Source organism: Ictidomys tridecemlineatus, chromosome 10 (genome assembly GCF_052094955.1).
Source record: "Ictidomys tridecemlineatus isolate mIctTri1 chromosome 10, mIctTri1.hap1, whole genome shotgun sequence".
Taxonomy (NCBI): Eukaryota; Metazoa; Chordata; class Mammalia; order Rodentia; family Sciuridae; genus Ictidomys; species Ictidomys tridecemlineatus.
Window position 1 is genome coordinate 16,401,952 of NC_135486.1, and position 24,224 is coordinate 16,426,175.

The 24,224-nt window shown below is 39.3% G+C and overlaps 1 protein-coding gene across 1 annotated transcript in view; it reads right to left on the minus strand.

Annotated features, from left to right (window-relative positions):
- Positions 1 to 24,224, minus strand: part of Niban1 (niban apoptosis regulator 1) — a 140,306-nt gene that overhangs the window by 71,529 nt on the left and 44,553 nt on the right. Inside the window, exons 2-4 of the mRNA XM_005319693.5 lie at positions 8,146 to 8,276; positions 4,889 to 5,020; positions 1,281 to 1,395 (exon numbers count right to left, since the gene is read on the minus strand). Of these exons, the coding sequence (XP_005319750.2) occupies positions 1,281 to 1,395; positions 4,889 to 5,020; positions 8,146 to 8,276 (378 nt within the window). The remainder of the gene's footprint in view (positions 1 to 1,280; positions 1,396 to 4,888; positions 5,021 to 8,145; positions 8,277 to 24,224) is intronic.

The window sequence follows — 24,224 nt, forward strand, 5'->3', positions numbered from 1 at the left end:
AATATAAAATATAATAATGTGTATAGTGCACATAAAGTGTTGTTTTAGCCTGAATTACTTAGTAATAATTTGTTAATCTAGGTTTATGATCCATGTACTAATCCCATAATTGTGTTATTAAAAACACTATGCTAAGCATTCTGCACCAAAATAACAATTGATGGAATGATTACATTTTCTCCCATAAATTATAATGAAATGATTGTGCCTATTAATAAAAACCAGGCCTCTCTTCAAGAAGCCAAGTAATTACTATGTGGTATGATTTATACAAAGCCAGATGGAGCTATCACATTATTCACAGTTCATGAATCTCTGTGAATTGCCCTATTTAGTCTATACATTATCCATCACTTTCTCTCTTAAAAAAAAAAAAAAGGAGTGAATGAGAATCAAAGAATGTTAAAGCTAGAAATATCAGAAATACCCTTTTAGACTTTCAAGTTCAAAGCCCCATTTTAGAATTGGAGAAATAGAAACCAGAACGGTTCAGCTGCCTGCTCCTCTAAAACATTTGATAAGTGGCACAGTGAGAAGTAGATAAAAGTCCGGGCTCCCAGTTCTGAGTTCCATGCTCTTTCTATGGCAGCGCTCAGCTTTATTTATAGACAGGTGAATTGATATAGTGCCTTTTTAAAATTTTTTACATATTAGCTATGAATTGCTATAATATTTAAATTCATTTTTTTGTCAATTTGGGATGTTTAATTGCATATCACCCCACAATTAGAAAGACAACAATCCCCCAACAGGGTCAGTCTTGTTTATTGAAAGAATGGGATTGTGCTTTTCACAGACTGAGCCCTACCTGTTTATTTCCACTGCTCTGGGCAGCGCTATCAAAGCCTGCAATATGTTCAAAAGCTTCCAGGTACTTGACCAATAGCAAATTTTCCATGTGCTAGAAACACGTAACTGATTTGTGCAATACTAAATGGGACATCAAATAACAGAAGTGGTATAATGTTGGCTAAACAAGAAAAATTATGTCTTCCCTTTGTCTGTGGGGCATGGGTTTCTCAACCTGGACATTACTGATTTTTTCTCTTCATTGTTGGAGACTGTCCCATGCACTACATGATCTCCAGCAGCATCCTGGCCTGTATCCACTATCCCTGGCCTGTAGCACTCCCATTTTAATTGTAACAACCAAAATATCTGCAGACAATGATAAATGGCCCTACAAAGTTAAATTCCTCTTCCCCATTAAGAACCACTGCTCTGGCTCAATAAAATCAGTTTAAATTTTTTTCCTTGAAAAAAGAGGCTCAGTGACTTACCAATAGGGTCTGGGAAATGCCTGTCAGACAGTAGGTTATATTCATCTTCTGATGTTAACACCTTGCCACCAGCTGGAAGAATTCGACTCTTAGGAGCCGCTCCCTTCTGATAGGCCTGGGAGGAAAAGGCATAAGTGAATGAATTTCTTCCCCATTTGGATTTTTTTGAAAGTCATATTAAAAATGGACACATAGACACAGATACACACGCCCAGAGACAGAAATCTCCACACTAGGTCATTGAGTCAGAGCCATTTATTTAAAAAAAAAAAAAAAATCTGTTCTGCATACCTGCCACTTGCAAGGCAGTATCTAGTACTTTTGTGTGATGGTCACAACACGTCAAATCAGGGTCCCTAATCTCGGGAATATTCCTCGTAGGTATGCTCTCGAATGGGAAAAATGACTTCAGCAACATGCACATGATTTTTAATTTATAAAAGTGCCTTTAAAAAAAATACACACCCCAGAATCGCACACACCACATTTACCATTTCAGTCACTAATGCCGAGTCATTCTGATAACCGAGAAGGTGACAACCTCACAGTTGCTGCACAAAATGCTCGGTGACTGATGTGGACCAGGTTCAATGACCAACCAGACGATGCAACAAGGAACTGTTATGATGGTTACTGGATTTCCATCAGAAACTTTAAAATGTTGCTGTGATAAAATATGCCAACGGCTTGGCCCTCAGATGTGACTGTTGGGCATAAAATAGTTGAGATGGTAGTGCAGTTTTGTGACATCAAACCATTCTGGCTGGCAGACAGGAAGCTCTGCTGTTTAAGAAATGCAGAAGAGGCACAGAGCATCGCTAGAGCAGTTAGGCAGACACAGCCACAAAGTCACCCAGATGAAGTATGTGTGCCGGAAGGGAGATGCCTACATCCAGGCAGAATTTTGAAAATAGAAACCTTAACGAAAGCTGAGAATTGAAACCAAGAAACTGTGGGACCCAAACGCCCAAGTGTACTCTTGGGAATAACTAAAATAACATTGATCTAGGCAACAAACTCAGAATAACAATAACACATTCTGCATCAGTAAGATAGCGAGTGAAGAAACCCAAACTAAACAAACTCTCAGATATCTAAGAAGTTTGTTTTCATACTTGTGAGAACCATCCATCAACAGCTTCAACACATCTGGGATCCAGAGCCTAACACAGGACAATCTAAATGTATATGGTTTGGAGAAATTTCAGAAGCAATTTGATTCAGGCTGGACTCAAATGTGAATTGTTATTAGTTATAATAAGCTCATTGGCTTTCATAAACATTACATTGTTTAATCCTAAAACAGCACAATGAGTTAGGTATTATCTCTATTTTACAAGTGAGAAAAATGAAGCTCAAAGAGATTGAATCACTTGCCGATGGCCCAGCAGTGAGTAGGTAACAAATCCAGGATTTTCCTCATGTCTGTCCAGCCCCAGGGCCAGTGTGCAGAAGGCAGGCTTATCAGTGCTCCTGCTTAGTTACCACACAGAATTGGACTCACAATAAAACAACAGGCAATTTATAGGTTCTTAATGTGCGATTCTGGGGTGTGTATTTTTTTAAAAGCACTTTTATAAATTAAAAATCTTGATTTTATTAAAATTGTAAGCAATGATGACAAATGGCTGGAATTTCCCTTAAAATATCCAAGTGAGTTTATAAAAATGTGTGTTTATTATAAAATTCAGTCATTCTATCTCAATGACCACAGGTTGGTGGAAAGTAATGGACCAAAAAAAATAAATAAATAACCCAACAGTTTCACTCATAAATTTCAAGTTGAGGGAGCAAGTTTTCAGAACCAAGAAGTAAAACAAACCACCAAAATTTGATTCACAGAGAAATTTCAATTAGCGTCAAATGTAGCAAAAACCTTAGTAAACCAAAGAAAAAGCCCTTCAGGGTTTCCTCCCAATTTAGTTAGAAATAATCATATCTGCACAACATTGGGTTCAACCAAAGGCCTGGCTAGGTGCTAAATGCCTCAATAAATTTATTTATTGTAAACAACAAAGGGATCATGCATTCATTAATGAGAAAACTGAGGTTCAAGGAGATTTACAATTTAGGTAAGGACATTTCCCTAGAACCTGGCAAAGATGTGACTCAAAACCTATCAGAATAACCAATGTGCTACACTGCCTCTCCTCAAGCTTCTCTGAAAGGACATTATAAGGGGCCATAAAAAAATAAGGCAGGGCTGGGATGTGGCTCGAGTGGTAGCGCGCTCGCCTGGCATGTGCAGGGCTCTGGGTTCGATCCTCAGCACCACATAAAAATAAAATAAAGATGTTGTGTCCACCGAAAACTAAAAAATAAATATTAAAAAATTCTCTCTCTCTCTCTCTCTCTCTCTCTCTCTCTTTCTCTCTCTCTTTTAAAAAAAATAAGGCAATCTATTATTACTACCATTGCAATTTGCAGTGTATTAATACTTTGCTTCTGAGTACAAATTAAGTGTTGAATGAAATCCTAACATAGATAAGTGGAGAAAGTATAAACTTAGCCAATGTTGAAGGAAGTAAGTCTACTCAAGAGAGCACTTGAACCTCATCCAGTAGCCTGTGAAATATGTTTGTGCTATATTTTATTCCTAATTTCTACCAGAAATGGGAAGGAAACACATAGGTCTGCCAGCCTGAAGCTTCCTACTATGGTTTAGTATCAGGCAGATGGCTCCTTACCATGCAGCTTGTCCTGACCACTCTTGAACTTTGCAGAATTTTAAACATGTTATGATCTTTAACTGGTAAATCGTAATTACTCATTTCCAAGGAAGGGGTTGAGGATTTATGTAGATAAAACTGTGTACAGTCTGAGATCTGAAAGGAGCCATTGGGATCATTCAACCAAATTTTCTACTTTTGTGGCCCAGAGACAGCAGGTCACTTGTCCATGAGTTCACTTCCAATGAGTGACACTTGACCTAAACTGTATTCTCCCAAATTCGCTGCCCAGTATACTTTCCCTATGGGGGGAAAGAAATAGGAACCAAAAAAACTAAAGTCCTCTTAAGGTCTAGACATTTTACATATATCATCTTTCGACCTTTTACAAACAAGAAAAATAACCAGGAAGAAAGTCCAGAGGCAGCGGGGGAAATAATCAAGAAGTGGAATAAAGTATGTGGAGTGTTCTAAATTCCCAGGAACCCAGGCAAATCCCATCACAACCTTAGTGAATAAGTAACTCCTCTGCCTCTGTCACACACAAGGCCTAAGAGTGGGAAGACATGAAGACAGCAGAGGGAAGGACGTCAAGCCAGTGACTGGGAAAGACCTGGAGGCTGAAGGACCGTGGGAAAGGCTCCTGTGTGAACTCAGCCACTCTGCGCAGCCTTCCCTTTTCACACTCGCTTGTGATCATGTGCTCAAAGTCTATCTTGTCCCCAGGACTGAAACATCTGTCTAATCAACAGCTATTTAACCAGAACCTGTGTAACACTTGGCCCAGAATAAAAATTCAATAAATGTCATTTTAATTGAAATAATCCCCGAATGCGTGCTTCTTGCACGGATCTGTGGCAAAGGAGAGGACGAGCCGATCCACCTCGCCAAGGGTTTAAGAATATTGCGAGAACCTGGGGTCACAGGGAAAGGTCTCACCTCTCTGTTCTCATAGCTTTCCACAGCAAAATCATTTTTAACCACAACGTATCTGTCCTTCCATTTCCGTATGTCTTCAGCAAACTGTGAGAGCTCCGCTTCGTACAAGACGGTTCCTGGTTCCAGCGGTGGCTTAAAGAAGATGGACAAAGTTAGCCACCTCAACAAGAGAGGACCATGGGTTACCATGGCCTTAGTCCTGGTGTTTCAAGGCCTGTTTGAGGAAATCATGGTGTGCAGAGAACCTGGGCAATGGCCGTTCCTCCTCTCCTCCACCATCGCCCCTTCCTCCTGACCAAACACAAATATTCGTCCTATTGTTATTTTTATGTATTAAAAATAACGTTTTCATTTTCCTGTATTATGCTGTAGGTATGGGAGCATATGGTAGAAGGGATTATAACAATCAAGTTGTACCTTGCATACACATGGCACTTAATAAATGCTCGATAAGCTGTGGGGGAGAGGGAGTGAGTTGGGATAATGTAAGCTGTGGACATCCACCCCAAATCCCTGGCATGTCTCAGGGTAATTCCCAGAAAAGTAGAAGAATGAACAGGTGATTCCTCAATTCATCACACCTCCATACACGCTTCAAGAGCCAGTGCTCAGTGGCTTTCCCAAAAGCCACGTGGACCCAGGCTTACAAACACTTCACCCCTCCTCACACTCCTTGATATCCTGTTGGGTTCAAAAACAGGGAGGCATCAAGCCAGCAAACCTCAGTACTACCTCTCCGATTTAAAAGGCTGGGCATCTCTCCTTAACTTTGATGACAGATATGATACAGGGGAATCTCCAGTAGATTCCTACGTAGGTCCTCCATTGGGCTTGCTGTGTAGGGATAATTTCTATCCCGTGTCATTGTACAATTCCCACCTTATTTCAAAATATAGTCAGGCAAAGTGGCTTAAAGTTCCATCGTGACAGACAATGTGGCAGCTTGATATCTTGCCTGGTTAAGAACTCAGAGAGGACAGGCACGGTGGCTCATGCCTGTAATCCCAGTGGCTTGGGAGGCTGAAGCAGACGGGTTGCCAGTTCAAAGCCAGCCTCAGCAAAATTGAGGCGTTAAACAACTCAGTGAGATCTTATCTCTAAAATAAAATACAAAATAGGGCTGAGGATGTGGCTCAGTGGTCGTGTGCCCCTGAATTCAATCCCCAGTACCAAAAATAAAGGTCAGGAAGACCTCACTCCCTTGTCAAATGAGGTTGGAACCAATATCAGGGGAACTTCATCTTCTTACATGCAGCTTTCCTCAAGCTGGGCCATCAGTGGATAAGCTTGCCAGGCTAAAAATGTGAACTCAGCCTAGACTTACTGCATCACATTCTCTGGGGTGTGGACCAGAATTTGCATCTATTTTGTTTGGGGACAGGCTGGTTTCAAAGTCCTAGGCTCAAGCAATCTCCCAATGCTGGGACTACATGCTTGCACTACCAGCCGGCTCAGAATTTGCATTTTAAACAAGCTCCCTAAATTTTAAGAACCAAAGCTTCACAGGGATTCCTATCAGCTCTCCCTACATACCCGTGTTGCTTAACCTAGTGGCTAACAGTCTCTGCGTGGCGTTTCACCATTTATCACCCACTTCCTCCTTGAAATCCTGTCCTTATTGGCACCTTACACGTTCCTGATTTTTCTCCTACTCCACAGGCTGTTTTTTCTTAGCCCACGTGTCTGGATCCTTCTCCTCTTTCTGATGTCCAAATGCTGGTGGGGCCAGTACTCTGCGCCTCTTCTCCACGTTCATTCCTCAATTACACCCCATGACTTTCCTCCTGGTTATAAGACAACAACTCCCCAGATGGCTCTTCTCCAGTCCCAATCTCTCCACTGAGCTCCCGATCAGAATACCCAAATGCCTATTCAATGTTTCCATAGGTGTATGTAAAATAAGCATCTTAACCTTGGCAAAAATGAACTCAGACCTCCCATTCACTTCCAAGTAATAGGCAAGTCTATCCACTTATTACTCAGGTTAAAGACCAAGAGATCCGCACTGATCCTGTCCTGCTAATAGCAAGTTCTGTCACCTCTATCATAAGTACTTCTCTCTACCACCACTGCCCTCCTAGTTCAATTCCTCTCCACTCTTCTCTTGGGCTTCTGCAGTAGCCTCCTTGCCAGTCTCCCATTTCCCTTCCCTTCCCATAGTCTATTCTCTATCCACCCTTCATAGGTCACTCTGTATTCAGTAGCCTCCAGTGGGATTTCCCATTACATTTAAAACAAAATCAAACCCTTCTGGTGTCCTACAGGTCTACACCGTCTGGTCTCTGTCTGCCTCTCTGTAATCACTTCTCATCCCTGTCCCCTGCACACAGCACTCTGGGCACACCAGCTTTCCCACCCTGACTGTAGGGTCTCTGGATACTCTTCCCATAAGCTCTCACAGAGCTGTCATTCATTCCAGCCATCTCTACAAAGGGCTTCCCTCGCCTACCAACTTCCCCAAAAGAAGATGTGTGCTTTATTTTTCTTTGTGGCATTTTCCATGACCTGACATCACCCGATGTTTGTTTGTTTGTTAGTTTATGGCCTGACTCCTATGTTTGAATATAAAACTCAGGAAGGCAGAGAATTGGTCTCACTCTCCAGTTCTAATATGCATTAGCACTCTGTCAGAAACAACAGTCTGACAAGGAGGTGCTAATAAATATTTGTTGAGGTTAAAGTTAATAATGGGGCAAAATAATAAGAATACATTAGAGAGCTCAAAGAGAAAAATCATATTTGATCAGGAACCAAAATAAAAATGCCCCTAGCAGAAGACACTGCAATTATGACTTTTTAGAAACTGAACTTTCCTACAGCAGGTCAGATTTCCTGATATCAAAGCATCAATGTGGAAAAATCACATACTAAAAGTGGACTCGTGCCAGTTTCTTTTTATATGGATTATACCATCAGCAAGAAATCATACAGGGCTGTAATTATAGCTGGGCTGGGGTTGTAGCTTAGTGGTAAGAGTGTTTGCCTGGCATATGTGAGGCACTGGGTTCAAATCTTCAGCACCACAAAAAGTTAATAAATGAAATAAAGATACTGTGTCCATCCACAACTAAAATAATGAATTAAAAAAAGAAATCCTATATATTCTAATTTCTAAGCAAACAGGATTTTTTGAACATGAATGATTTCAGGACATATTTTTTAAACTACCATTCAAATCATCATTTATTTCTGAAACATTCTGAACTATAAAGCTTTCTTCAGTGGGAGAAATTCATGAGCCAAAGGTCCATAGTTACCTTGGTCTTCAAAAATTGTGACGTTAAATCTCTTTGCTGTTCTACTTCACTGCGCACGTGATTGCCGAAAGCCACCGAATACTGGCGACTGTAGTATGGACCAAAGTTTTTGATGGCAGCCTCAGTTTTCCCTGGAAAAATATGAAAATTATAATTCTAAATGTAGCATCTCTCACAGAATAGACACCAGCTACACAATTCTCTCAACAGTCTCCTTCATGCCACTGTTTCCCAGGGATTCGTTCCCAGCCTGTGTTCCCTGAGAATGTCCATGGCCGCTGCACCTGCCTGGCTCTCTCCTTCCCTTCTGGCCGCTTCCCAAGAGACTGCAGGGAACCTAAGGCTCCTCACCCAGTAACCAAGAGGGGTTTTTGTCATGTGCCATGGGCACAAACTCAATCATCCTCCTAGTCCTTCTAAGACCATTCTGCCTGGTCTCTCTACTTTGCCTTGCTCTTTATTCTCCTGCACGTCCAACTGTTCACCTTCTTGCTCCCAACCCTCCCACAGTCCACCCTTTCAACTCTGCATACATGTCTCTCCATTTTTCTCCAGATCCCTGAAGTTCCACCTCTAGACTTTCAACCCACAGTCCTGGATAAAGCAACAAAGAGTTTCCTCTAGTTGTGGTCCTCTGCTTCTGACTTTCAAGATTGTGTATGTATGTGTGTGTGTATGAGAGAGAGAGAGAGAGAGAGAGAGAGAGAGAGAGAGAGAGAGAGAGAGAGATTCAAAGCATTATATAATCACCATGAGATCAAGGAGGGAACTTTGGTTTAGGAGTCTGGGGACCTCCATTGTGGTCCCATATCTAATTGTGAGGCAGAAACCAGCTGTCTGACCTCAGCCGACCCACTCAGCTCTCCGGGCTCCAGTGTCCCATACCACACGCAGGTCTGATCACAGAGGTACAGCTCCCTCACAATAGTGATTGGCAGCTGCCATAAATAGTCTATCAGCACCAGACACAGAATGAGTCTCAACCACATGTGGAGAGTGTGAGGATTAGAAGTAGAGAGAGAGTTGGACCCTGGGAACTTCCTCCTGCTTTTCCAATCCCTCCTTAGCTTGGGGAGTATGTGAGGCGGGAAGGTGGGCCAGAAAGGGCAGCTTAGAAGTCCTCACAACATTTTTAGTACTTGCTACAGAAGAAAGAAAAAAAAAATGTGAAGTTTCTCTGCCTGTACCAACAAGTAGTTAGCCCATGGAATAGGATATCGGCCTGAGGAAAAATAAACCTGACGTCACATTCCAAAATATTTTTTAAACACTTCATGTGAACTTGGCATAATTTTTGTTTTCCAAATTTGATATTATAGTCAACAGAGAACTATTAAAATATAACTTATTGGCAAAATTTGTTTAAAGCTATTCTTCATGTAATATTACAGAAATAAGTGAAGCATTCTAATCTAGTGTACTGAGATACTACTCTATAAAAGATGTGTACAAAAATCTGTTTGTACACTTAGAAAATTACCACCCCAAAATTCCAGAATATATGAATACCCTCTCTATATGGATAGAATACTTTTGCTCAAGCATCTTAGTCTTGGGATATGTATGAGATAAAGGAGAATTCTTTTGCATTCCTTTAGCAAAATGACATTTACTGGTCATATTTATGGGCTTTAGTAATTATTTCTTGTAAGGTCCTTTGAGACCCACTAATAATAGATTCTGTAGACATGCAAATAAAAGCTCCTATAATTTCAATCAAGCATGCTTTTGCTTGCTTTGTGAGTTTATGGTATTATAGTTAATCAGTATTTGCATAATACTTTAATATGCTCAAGCTTTATAACCATCTAATTGGTTATTATTTTATTAGCTTTTATTACCATGCAGCCATAGTAAAATTCTATATCCTTGTCTATAATTTTCTTACATAGGAGTGGGTCATCCCACAATGAGAATGAGTCTCTCTTTACCAAAACAAAATGATTAACAAAATTTGCTCTTTAGCTCCAAGTAAGCACTGCTTTCTGCATCAAAAATGCAGACTGTTAATTGCTGATGCTAACTTTTGCACTCTTGCAAGCATTTGGATGGAAATAAAAGGAGGTTGTGGTCATTTTACCATGACCTCTATAGAGCGTCAAAAGCTGACCTTCCACATCACCAAGCTTCTCCCAGGTCCACCTTGCTTCTACTGATGTGCTCTGATGCCACCACTCCCTTTTAATACAGGAGAAGAATGCTTCTGTGATTTAAATATGTGCATACGGTACTATCAGCACATCACCTGCCAGGCAGCACTTATAAAGCTTTCTTAGGTAATTAATCCAATGATAGGTTCAGAAATGTAAATAATAGTAAAAGCGTATTGATTAATGAATGTGTGATCAGGCACTGTTCTAAGTATTTTTGCGCATGTTGAGCATTTCATTTGCTCCTCACAAACTCCTGTGACATGAGCCCCGAACCCTATTGTACAGCTAAGAAATTGAGGCGCAGGGAAAGACTCCAGGTAACACTCCTACTCACACATGCTTTTTGTCTTAGCTCATTAATACTAACATTTTGCTTTTTTTTTTTAAGTTCTAAGGACAAAAGAACCTAATGCTTATTCTCCGAATGTATCTGGATTTTAGTTTAAATAAATTTGAACCAAAATAAAGGAGCCCTGGGTGTGGGGATCTTGAGGATAAAAATAAGGTCTGACATTGGGCAAGTGTCACAGTAGTCAGAAAGACACACTCTGGAGTAGATGGACATGGTTTCCAGTCCCATCTTTGCTACTTGCCAGCTGTGGGACCTCATGAGCATTACAGAAAGCCAAGAGTAGCAGCCTCCTGAGCTGGTTGTAATGGTTACATACAGCAATGTAGCTCAGCACTGAAGCGGGCACACAGAAGGTGTTCAAGCTAAGATGATGATAACAATGAAGCCCCCTGTCAAGTACCAGGAGAAGGTCCTCAAGCTGAACTAAGAATCAGGAAGAATCCCAAAAGCACTCTTGCTCAGGGGGCATCCTGACCTTCTGTAACAGAACAGCTGCCCCACCTTTTGCATGCTCAAAACAAATACAACCTGTACGTTCACAGATATATCAGAAAAAGAGACAATCCGTGCATTGATGAATTAAAACCAACCAAGTAAAACATTAGGGCAAAAGGCACTCATTAGTAGCAATGCTGCATTAAGCTTCTCTCTCTCAGAGTCTTGATTTTCTCATCTGTCAAACGGGGATAAAATGCCCAGCGTTTCGTGAGGAGTCAATGAAAAATTCACCATGTATAAACAAAGTGTCTAAAATGACTATCCACTAGCTGATCAATGAATTTTTGCTATTATTTAATATTTTATGGTGAAAGCATTCAGATAAACAGATCATCCCACAGGCGCCACACAAAATTAACTCAGCTGAAACCAGCTTGTTTTCTACAAGTTTTCAAGATTCTTGAGTATTGAATTTCCTTCATTTCCCTGCCCCCAGATTTAGGATGACATTCTCTTTCCTAAATTGTTTGTAAAATGGTGCCAGCTCTCCCATGAGAGGGAGGTTGGTGACTGGATAATAGAAAGATGAGGATAGATGGAAGGGCTTCTTCCACAATCTGGTACATCAGCTCTTGGACATAGCGTATTTCTTTTGATCCTACTCAATGACTGTGGCCTGTGCTGTGCACTGTGTGGGTACAGTTCACTCCACAGGCCACAGTCATTAAGCAATCCAAAAAGAAGCCCCTTCCACAGCTCTATCCACAAAATGGAGCTTCGCTTCAACTTTGGAAAAATAAGAGAAGTTATCTGGTATTCCTTTAAAAGGCCGCTTTAACCCATACAGCCTCAAACCTGCAGCCCTCATTTGACTCCTCCTCCACTCCCACGTTCAGTTCTCGGGTGCTGTCAATCCTATTTCTACAATATTTCTGGAATCTATTCCTTTTCCCCCACCCCAACCACAGCGCCTTCTATAAAGATTTTATTATCTCTCCATAACTATAAAGAAATCTTCTTTTAAAATATTTTTCTGTTCTCAATGACCTTTATTTTATTTGCGGTGCTGAGAATTGAACCCAGTGCTTCACACTGTGCCACAACTCAGCCCCAACAAATCTTTTAATCTGCCCTAAGTCAGCACCACAGCAGAGCGCAGAAACCTACCTAGCTCTCAGCTCTTAAAAGGGAACAATAAAGTCAAAAGCAGAGTGGGACTGATATCCAGATCCCAGAGAACTGTGGGGAGGATGCCAAAGCTTGGGTTGTGGGGCAGAGGCAGCTTCTGAGAGGGCCAGAGTCCAGAGCTGATGGGGCAGAACAGGAGAAGCCAAAACCAAGCTGGCAGTGGTCCCACTAAAGATAAAACTGGCACAAGTTACCAAGCCCCAGAAGCTAACGTGGGGAACCGTCCTTCAGAACCAAGTCGTGGCACTGATGCTACTAGGGAACGGGTTCAGAAGCCACAGGGAGCACACATCATTAGTCATGGAGGCGCGAACCTCTGGCCAGCCAAGTTTCATCTGACACGTGGCTGCCAGACCTTGTCACTCACTACCTTTGTAAAAACCCTCAGCAGTTCCCCCATTGCCTGAGAGCGGGGATGCCTCGGCCTAGTGCTGGCGGGATCTGGCACCAGCTGCCTTTATTTCCCGCCTCTTCCACTCAACCCTCAGGCCCTGTGGATACTCATGACCTTGCTCCTTCTGCCCCCAAGAACCCTGCAGCCACCACTTTCAGACCCTTGGAGCCTAGAAGGCAATCCCAACCCTTAAAGAAGGTTTTTGGATCTCTTCAGCAGGAAATAAGCTCTTCTTCTGCATTCTCCCGAAACCATTCACTGCTTTTGCTACAGCTGTTTAAATATAGTTCATCCTTCCTCCAAGGGTATACTGTATTTATACACTTAGCAAATATTTGTTGAACGAATGAAAGAGTGGTTGAGTAAATATTCAAGACTGACTAAAGCAAATCACAATGCATAATAATAATGAAACCTGGGCCAATTTCCCAGGAAAGGAGAAAGGTATAGTTTTCGGCTTGAATATTTATTATTAAGAATATACCACCGGGAATGGTCCTGTACACCTCTAATCCCAGGAGCAACTCAGGAGGCTGAGGCAGGAGGATTGGGAGTTCAAAGCCAGCCTCAGCAACTTAATGAGGCACAAAAATAATAATAATAATAATAATATACACTCAATTAATTCATATTTGCTTACCAAAATTTTAAAAAATCAGACTCTTAAAGGGTAATTTCTTTAAAGATTTTAAATGATTTTTGTGCATGAAATATTTGTGGGAAATTATTTACAGACAAAATCCCTTCTTAGTTTGTTCGTTTTCCTTGACCAGTCTAGAAACATAGGAGGTCTAGTTAAAACTTACATGAAGTCTGAAGAACCTGAATATACTCAGCAAATATTTGTTGAATGAATGAAAGGGTTTCTCATTCTAGAAGGTTCTTTTAAAGCTAGTTCCCAGTCCTACAAAAGTCCAACTCAAATCTATGCTTTTTCAACAGTCTTGAAAGATACTGTTTATAGTCGAGGATCTGTAGTTCCCTGTTATTCCAGTGTCACAACTATGATATATTGTAGAACATCTGACAATTCAGATTCCTCCCTGTTTCTATTATTTTGGGGAAAGGAGCTCAGAAGAACAAAAAGATATAAAAAAAATCCAAACATTATCTTTTCTATATTCCCTTCTTTTCTATTTTTTAAAACAGGATTATTGGGCTGGGTTGTGGCTCAGTGATACAGTGTATGCCTCACATGCGTAGGGCACTGGGTTCGATCCTCAGCACCACATAAATTAACAAAATAAAGATATTGTGTCCATCGACAAGTAAAAAATTTTTAAAAAAACAGGATTATTGTATTCGTATCCAGTTTTATTTACATAACACTTCATCTTTATTTTTCCTAGATATTCTAAATAAATCATGATTTTACACATGATACATTTCTATTGCTATTAAGAAAAAATACAGAATTTTAAAAATTTATATATTTTAACAAGATGGCTATTTCCTGGGAACTGATGTAAATCCACACATGAGAGAAGGTTAATCAGGCCTTTGGCATTGTTTCTTAAAAGCCATGACAGTTTCAGGTGAAGATTAATTTGAGGAAACAAGACAAATGCCTCTGAAAAATAAAATATTCTTAATAATTGCAAACTAAAGTACAATATCCACTACTGTTTATTTTCCCCAGAGTTTCCTCAAATTATAAAAGCTTGAAAGCCTTATGAATTATAGCATCAGCTATGATCTCAGTTTGCTCAGCGCCATCTCTTTACCCCTTAGGGTGGGGAAATCGGAAATCCCAATTCACCACACAGAGGTGCAGAAATCTAATTACACAGAATAATGCCCAAGGACTCTCTTTTTCTTCTAGCAAATGCCCTAGAGAATGAAGATAAATTGGATTCTCCATAATTGAACTAAAGGGTGTGTGTGTGTGTGTGTGTGTGTGTGTGTGTGTTTGTATTTTTTAAAGCACATTTATTACTGGTGCTCAAGTGACAGGTTTTTGAACAGACTCCACTAGGTAAAGGCAAAATGATTCATGGGCAGCCTTGCTTCTACAGCCTCCCCTGCGGAAATTCCACCTTGAGTTAAAAATATGAGCTATAAACCAACTTAAACTCTCTATGATTTACTTTGGATATTAATCCACAAAGAGAAACATACAGCATTCATGCTCACCAGAGCTTACATTAAATATATTAAAAGTCATGCCAGGACCCTCCCAGGGCTCGGTGAGCATCTGGAAGAAAAGCAGACACACTCAGGAACAAACAATAGAACACACCTTCCTCGTTTCCCACACTCACACTCACAGCCTTCCTCACTCTATGAGTAAAGCTGAGAGTAAGCTTGCCCTCAGACTACTAGAAACCCTACGTTTCTCCCAAGCCTGTTCTAAAAAGCAAGTCCTGTATCTTTTCCATGGCCACCCGTCTTTTAAAGGCACTTACGGTGCTACATTAAAGAGCAAGCACCAGGAGACGCAGAAACAGTACTTTCTACCAAGGAGCACAGTCACTGAAATCAAGGTCCTATCTGCTCTACATACTTGTAGACTAATACTTTCACATATTAATATAGGTAAGCGAAATGGGAAGCTAGGCGTGGCAGCTCAGGAGACTGAGGCAGGAGGGTCCAAAGTTGGAGGCCAGACTGGGCAACTTAGTGGGATCCTGCCTCTAAATAAGTAAAGGGCTTGGGGGTGCAGCTCAGTGGTAGAGTGCTTATCTAGCACATGCTAAAGCTCTGGGTTCAATCTCCAGTATTTCAAAACTTAAAAAGAGAAGGAGAGAGAAATGGGAGAAGACATAGAAAGGAAAAACAAACTACCATTTTGTAAGTTTTAATTTCTACTACCTTATTCTATAGAAAAATAAAAACCTCACTGTGGTCACCTTTTTCACATTTAGAAAAATCCGGAACAGATTTCTAGAACTATAAGGACTTGAGTTTGGTCTCCTCTTTCTCTATTATTGTTAGAATATATATATATATATATATATATATATATATGTCAGTACATTTGTGCACACATCTTTCTTGAGCCATAATTAGATGGAGGTAGCTTTGAATTTTCTTCCATTTCATTTGGATAAAGTACGTGGAAATTTCCAAGATTATTTTGCCATTACCTCACAGCATGCCTCTCATTTTCTCATGACACATCGGAGGAGAATAAATCTTGTTTATTTTGCCTCTTTTCTAAGCTAATGTCCTCCAAGGAAGCTGCAGATTGGCTGTCTGTTCTTTACAAAAAAAATGAGAGGGAAGAATGTGAAAAAGGAAATTAAACTAATCTGATAGCTGAATTTTCAGACAGTATCAGAAGAACTGTGATTTTGAGAGAAATAATAATGCTTTTGCTTAGTGGACAAGCTTTTTCTTTTTTTTTTTTTTTTTTTTTTTTTTGGTTTTGAGGACAGTGTATTACCAAAATTCAGAAATCCAAAGAATGAGATTCCCTTTGCTCTTTTTGAGTCTAATCATAGTTACTAAATCTTTTCTGTACATATTTTTAGCATAAGCTTTCAAATTGCTCCACAATCCTGAAAATATTCCTTGCTTAGAGATTGCAACCATGCAAATGAACACATCATGGACATTAAAGAAGACAGGCCAGACTCAAAATAGACCAGGCAGCAAGTACAGGAGTTTGACTGGTTTCCCTCTGCAACCCATTTGGTCTTCTGGTGTCCTTCCCATTTTCTTATTTCATGTCACTTTTCTCCTCTCCACATAGAGGTACGTTTGTTTCAAATACTTTATAGATTCTCTCTCAAGAATCTATGCCATTCGTGTGAAAAAAAATGCATTTCTAGATAACTGTGGTTTGAGCTCAGGTGTGCTTATATTCTGTTCACCTGAGAACATGGGAAATAATAAGGAACAGGCTTGGCCAAGAAATGAAAGGCAGCATTTGTAGGCTTTAACAAAAACTTTGAAGATTATTCAACACTTCTGTAGGCCAACAACTTTTTTGAAACTATTTACAATGATGACAGGGTATCCATTAGAAAAATTTATTTTAGCATATCATTACAAGATTTTTGAGAACGGCCATCATGGTTCTACCCACCATCCTCTTGAACTGATTAGGCACTAAGTCTCTGTATATAGTCCTCTTGATAACAATCTAAACATTGCCAACAATAAAATCTGATAAAAATAAAAGAAGAAAATACAGCTCATTCCACAGTCAAATTTTGATTTTTTTGGCAATGCAATAATTTCCATTCACTAGATCAGTTCATTATTATTAAATTTTAAATTCCTGAATGATAAACATGAGTGGAAAACCATCCAAAAGTTATTGTATGTGATGCTCTAAAAGTAAACAAGGAAAAATAAATGCTTGCCAAAAACTCCAAAGGTACTATACAGAAAGCACTAGGTTCTCCCAAGCCACCCCCTTTTCAGATGAAAATTGCTTTTCTGTAAAGTGAGTTCACATGGCACTTAACAAATGTGCTGCAACCTCAGGATATCAGCTCTGCGTGGAGTCTAGGCCTCATGTTGGAATGAATTCCCCCCTAACTAGTCATTCAAGCATCCAAGGGATTAAGTCTGAAGTAGCAGTGTAAATAACTGAGACCACCTTCCTCAGTGCACCTAAGTGAGCATCTTGAGTTCCTGTGGGTGGCAGCCCAGACATGCCCAGGCCAATGACATGCCAACTTCTATATGGATAAAAAGATCAAAGTTTATAGACTTCTACAACTGGATGGGATCAAAACAGTCATCTCCAACGTTCTCCTATTTTTAGATAAAGAAATTAATTGGCCCAAGGTCATAAAACTAGTTAGCAATAGAACATTCATGAAAAAAGTTTTTTTAAATTACCAATGCCAACTTTTCAAGAGTTTTCCTCTGCTAATCCAATACTGATTTTATGGAGGAATCCAAGCATGTTTTATAATTAATTAAGGAATGTAAGTAAACTTTGGTAATAAAAATCACGTTGCCAAGAAGCCTTATGAAATGATTTTAAATTGGGGTAAAAAGATGTGTTGACTTGACTGGACCATGAAGCACCCAGACGCTTGGTCAAATACCATTCCATTTCTGAAAGGGTGTTTCTGGGTGGGATTAACATTTGATTGGAAGACTGAGATTGATTGAAGATTGCCATTCCTAAGGCAGGGGTACCTCAATCCAACCAGTCCAAGTCTTGTATAGAACAAAAGCACTGAGTAAGAGGGAATTTTTAAAATTTGTTTTAATTAGTTATATATGACAGTAGAATGCACTTTGATACATCATATATAATGGAGTATAATTTCTCCTTCTTTGGTTATACATAATGTAGAATCTCACCAGTCATATAGTTACATATCTACATAGGGTAATGATGTCTGATTCATTCTACACCCCCATACCCAGTAAGAGGAAATTTTATTCTGCCTGAATGCCTTGAGCTTGGACATTGTTCTTTGGACTCAGACTAAAATATTGGCTCCTCGTGGATCTCCAGCCTTTCAACTTTTGGACTAGAACTACAATATCAGCCCTTCTGGGCCCAGCTTGCCAACTGCAGATCTTGGGATTTATCAGCTTCCACAATTGCATGAACCAAGTCTTCATAATGAATACGCTTTTATATTTCTTCATTATGTGTATGTACACACACACATAGATACACGTATCCTACTGGTTCTGTTGCTCTGAAGAACCTTGACTTATACAGATATCATTGAGTGAAATACATTGAGTGCCATCCCAATCATCAATTTATTTCATTTAACAGATATCAAACTTTTGGAACAATAACAAGTTGAAAACAAGCAAATGCCTAGTGCTTCTACATAATGCATTCTAAAAATTACCAGTAGAAACAGCATGCCAGTGTTCCACAAATACATAAATCTGTGCTTAAAACATTCTATTAGGTGATCTATGAAAGGCAGTGAAAGCATGTGGCTCAGCTTCATCCAGTTGGCAGAAGCTGCCAGCCAGAGGACAGAGACCCAGCAGAGCTCTGAGCACCAGGGAAACCAGTTGACCTTATCTGAGTACCCCTTAATCCTATTCAGGTGTTCCAATTAAGTGGCATCACCGTCTCAATTAAAGCTGCAGTCCTCGCTGGCTAATAACGTAAGGCTCCCTGGGAAATGCACTAATTAAGTAGATTTTCTTATCTACCAATTAAGAACTTATTTTCCATGAAATCAAGGTTAAGAGGTACTACTATGGACCAGATCTATCATCTGCGGGTATTTAAAATGCCTTTAACCAAGTTTCTCTTGTCTCTGCTCTGTATTCAACTTAAAGCAAGAGATGAGATATGCTGAGCTAGAGACCACTAATAATGAGGTTTTTGTGTATGTGTGTATTTTCTTTAATTATGATACATTTCAAAAATACAAAATAATAAAGTGAATAATTTGTATGCCTGCTGCCCAGCTAGGTAACTGTCAACATTACGGCTTATTCGCCTCAAGAGTTTTTTAAGCAAATTATGATAATTATATTTTTTAGCTCCCTCTACCCTGCCCCACAACATCACCAGGTACCACCATGTGAAACTGTTTAGTCCTACAAATCATTTTAAACTCTTACAGCATATTTTGTATCCATATGCAATTAATCGCATTGTTATGCATGTTTTCAAACTTTACCTGTACTTCTACAGCTTGCTTTCTTGACTCACACCCTATATATGACATGCATACATGTATATATGTACACACATATACACAACCTATGTACACACATGATATATTTCATTCTAGTTTGTTTTAAATGCTTTCTATAACTCTTAACAGTGCAACCTTTTTCCTTGTTAGTGGATCTGTCACTTATTTCCTTTGTTTTTTTAACTCTTATAATCAACACTGATATGAACGTTAGCTGATGTATCTCCTGGTGCATATATGTGAGTTTTCCTAGAATGTGTTTCCAGAAAACTGAAGCAAAGTGCCCTCCAAAGTGTGTAAGCCACTTCTCTGCAGCAGAGGACCAGGGTTCTGCCCTCCCATGTCCTCAGAAACTCTTGATATTGTCACACTTAACATTTTTGTCTATTTGATAGGTTAAAAATGGTACCTTAACTTCCGTTTACTAGTGAAGTTGAGCATCTTTTCATATACTCACTGGCCTTTCAGGTTTCCTGGATAAATTCACACCCTCTTCCCCTTCGCCATCTTATCTTATTGACATGAGAACATTGCCTATAAAGTTTATGTATGAACCCTTCTCAGAAACATTGCAAGTATATTTTTGTGATCTGTGCCTTAACTTTTTGCTTCAATTATAATGTTATGTTGAAAAAAAGTTTGCAAGTTTAATAAAGTCAAATTTCACTAGTGTCTGGATTAGGAAATCCTCCTTTATTCTTTTTTTTTTTTTCATGAGGACAGTCTCCTATATTTTCTTTTGAATGCTTTTTTCATTAAGGTCTTTTACTACTGAGGGTTTATTTTTATGTAGAATATGATTTATCATTTTTTAAATTTTTATTTGTTTGAATTAGCTATACATGACAGTAGAATGCATTTATGCACTTTAATATATCATATTTCTCATTTTTCTGAGTGTACATGTTGTAGAATCACATTGGTCATGCAGTCACATATATACATAAAGTAATAATGTCTGTTTTGTTCTACTGTACTTCCTATCCCCACACCTTTCCTCCTCCCCTCCCTTCACTTCCCGCTACCTAATCTAAGGTAACTCTATTCTTCTCTAGTGCCCCCCTTACTGTGAATTAGCATCTGCATATTAGCAAAAACATTCAACCTTTGATTTTTTGGGATTGGCTTATTTCTCTTATCATGATATTCTCCAGCTCCATCCATTTACTGGAAAATACCATAATTTGATTCTTCTTTAAAGCTGAGTAATATTCCATTGAATATATATACTATATTTTCTTTATCCATTCATCTATTGAAGGACACCTAGTTTGGTTCCATAGTTTAGCTATTATGGATTGATAGAGTACGATTTAGAAATATGTTTTTACATACAGATAATTGTGAGACTCTTCTTAAATAATTATCAAGTTTCTGCATTTGGATGGTTTGTTTTGAGCTCTCTATTCTGTTCCAGTGGTCTACTGTTCATCCAGCACTGTCATTAATACCTTACTGTCTCAGTTATTATAGTGTTAGAATAATTTCCAAGATCTGAAGAAGAAAATTCCTCCCATTCGTCCTTCTTCAAATTTTCTTAGCCATTCTTTGCCAATGTTCTTCCACATGAATTTTGGGTGATTTATGTCAAGTCCCATGGATAAACAAGGCTGACTTTTTATCAGAATAATAATGGATTTATGGCTGTCAGATTTATGATGTAGTCTTCCCATCTAGGACCACAACTACAGCACCAATGTGTAACCTAGGGAAGGCATCCCTGCCTCAAGGCAGATGCAGCCCCAGAATACAGCGTGGGCTAGATTTTAGCGCTGCTTGCCCTGCAGCCCCAGACCTACTGAATAAGAAAGTCTGGGAGTGCAACCTAGAGATCAGTGTTTTAGCAAGTCCCCCAAGTGATTGTGATATACCAGTTTGGAAACATTGGTTTAACCTGGTAAGTCCCATTGTCCCAGATATAGAACACCTATAGAAAATTAAATTGAGCAACAAATACATCACTTCTGGTAACTTTTGAAATAAATATTATGTCTTTAGGGTTCTATTCTTTTGAGATGCTTAGCACATTTGAAAAAATATAGGTATTTCATATACATGTGATATATTAAGGATATATAAGCTCTAGATTATGGTTTATTTACTAGCTATTTTAATGGACCTGTGTCAATTTCATTGAAATATTCACATAATTAAAAACTTGGGACTTAATGGGTTAATCAATTCCCTATCAACAGATACTTGGGAAGTTTGCCTTGTGAAGTATAATCAATGCTGGAATAAATCATGTAATATATGGTTTTTGTGCCTGAGCAGGTGTATTATAAATCAGACACATTTGCAAAAGTCAAATGCCAAGACAAAGAGTAAATGCATTTGAAATTTTAACAAAAATGGACAAACTACCTTCCATAGGAATTAGACCACTTTGCCAATGAGAGATTCCTCTTTTATGCAGATGTAGAGAGTTAATAAAGAGCCCAGAAATATCATCCCACCCACCTGAGCTTAAGCCCTCCATTAAAACTGTAGTTAACGGAGAATGGGAAGAATTATTCCCAGCATTGAGATTTGGAATGTACATTGTATAGTTTCACCAAAGAAGAACTATAAATAGCAGTTACATATAACTTATGGTTCCATATTATACTTCCCTACACTATTTCCTTAATGTACCTTGCAGACTTTTGTAGGACAAGCCAGGAAGCTTGAGCCACATCCCCAGCCCAAGCCAAAGCAACATTTATAATACCATTCCTTTAAGAAAAAGCATTCCAAAATCCAAACCACTGACTTAAATTTCAAACATTTGGAGTACATGAAGGACTGCCTGGATATGAGAATAGAAACTGTTATTTCCATTTTGCCAAGGGAAATGTTTTAAAAGTGAATCCTCTCTTGGATTAGGTGAACTTCCTGCGGTTGATTGGATATAGATTGGAGGTAATTCAGGTTACTCTTGTGAAAACAAATTTGACTTTTTGTGGAATAGATTAGTAGCTGTTTTCTGTCTGTGTTGCCCAGAGCATGGTACCATTAGGGGTTCACACGCAGCCACTATGAGAGGGCCCACTATTTCACTTAACTAGCACATCCAATGGGAGACCTCTGGGGTTTCAGATACATCTAAAGAGGGCTGGTTCAATCTCAACACAGATTCAATCTGCTAAACAAAGATGAACTTGGAGTAGCACAGGATTCTTCTCCAGAAAGATGCAGGTCCAAATCCCTGTTAAGCTAATTCCACCATGTTGTAACCTAGCCTTCGCCAAGTTACTTTATCTTCAGAACACATTTTGCAGCTGTGAAGCCATCCACTCAGCTACTTTCCTTCAGGGAACAAAATGGGATTCTTTCAGAGTACAGTAAGCTCTCTGAATAAAAGATGCAAACATTACAAGAAAGGTTTCAAGAAACATTTCAAGAAACATCCTTCCTGTGCTATTAAAAGCATTGTCTAGTAAGTGTCGTCTGCAAAGCAGGTTAACATATGTCAAATCTCACACGGTTACTTTTTTAAACTAATAATTTCATTTTAATAGCCATGTGTGGCTATCATATTCAGCAGTGCAGCTGTAGAAAACCTTCACATCTTCATCTTAAAAACAGGGATAAAGGGCTGGGGCTGTAGTTCAGAGTGCCTGCCTCGCAAGCGTGAGGCAGTGGGTTAGATCCTCAGCACCACATAAAAATAAACAAATATAATAAAAGGCATTCTGTCCATCTACAACTACAAAAAAAAATTTAAATGGGTTTAAAGATCACTTATCTGGTCCTAAAAGTCTCTTCAGCTGCCTGATAAAAAATAGAAAATCCTGTTCACTACCTCGGATCTACTGAATCCAAATGTACCTGAAAGACGACAGAGAATCTGTTTTCAATATTCTCCTCCAGGAGATTCTTATGATCAGGCTAATTCAATGTATTTAATGACATCATAATGAAGTGTAGATGCCTGCATTTCTAAGCATTAGCAAGATGTCTGGTGCTGAGCATATTCCAGAGGAAGAAGTCTTGTGTTCTGGAGATATTAATTGTTCACATACCTGTTCCCTGGTATCAAAAAACCCACTTCAAAGCTCTTGGAAAAATAGTAAGACAGTCTTGTATTTCTGGAGGGTAGGGATGGGGGCTGCCAAGTTCCATGTTCCAGAGTGCAGAGGGCTTGTCTTTGTTTTGTTGTGATAAGGAAGAATACAGCAATACGAGTCCAGGATCTCTTGATGCATAGCTTAAAGGAGGGATGATCTGATGATCTTGACTCTATTCTCAATTTGATATGATAAATTGTGTTTGAAATCTGGTAAAGGAACTTGGAGTGGGAAGTAAGAGAAAACCACTGATGTGCAGCTGCACCCTCAAAGCAATTTGAAAAACAGAAAAGAGAGAGAAAAACAGAGGAGACAAAGGTTGAAAGAAAAACTCCAGAGCAAAGTCTTCCTGGAGGCCAGGTTAACTTCAGGAAACAGAAACAGAATGATCTCAATAGGATTAAAGGATGTCTTTTTGGCAAACGACCTGCATTCTAGTCCAGCCCTGAATCTGCGGCTGTTTCCAGGAGCATATCATATCACGGCCACAGAGAGTTCTGCAACTTCAGTACAGTTTCAGAAACCCACGAACATTCCCATTTTGCAGCTGTGGGATCCATCTGCTCATCTACTTTCCTTCAGGGAACCAAATGGGATTCTTTCAGAGTAAACAAGGCTCTCCAAATAAAAGGCGCCAACATTACAGGAGAAAGGTAATTACTTACAGAGTAGGAACATCCCCTGTTAGTAATGTTTCTGTGGGCTCTGCTCATTAAGGAAACAGATCTGGAGAGTAAAAAGAGCTATCATGGGGTCTGCGTTATAACAAAGATCCCCAAACAGGGGAACACAAAAATGGTAATGAGAGGGAAAGAAAGTTGCAAGAAGGGAGTAAATTGTTTACGTGTAAAACTAACTTCACCTTATTTAATTTTAACATGTACATGATAATGTTAGGAAAATTCTACGTATTTGATT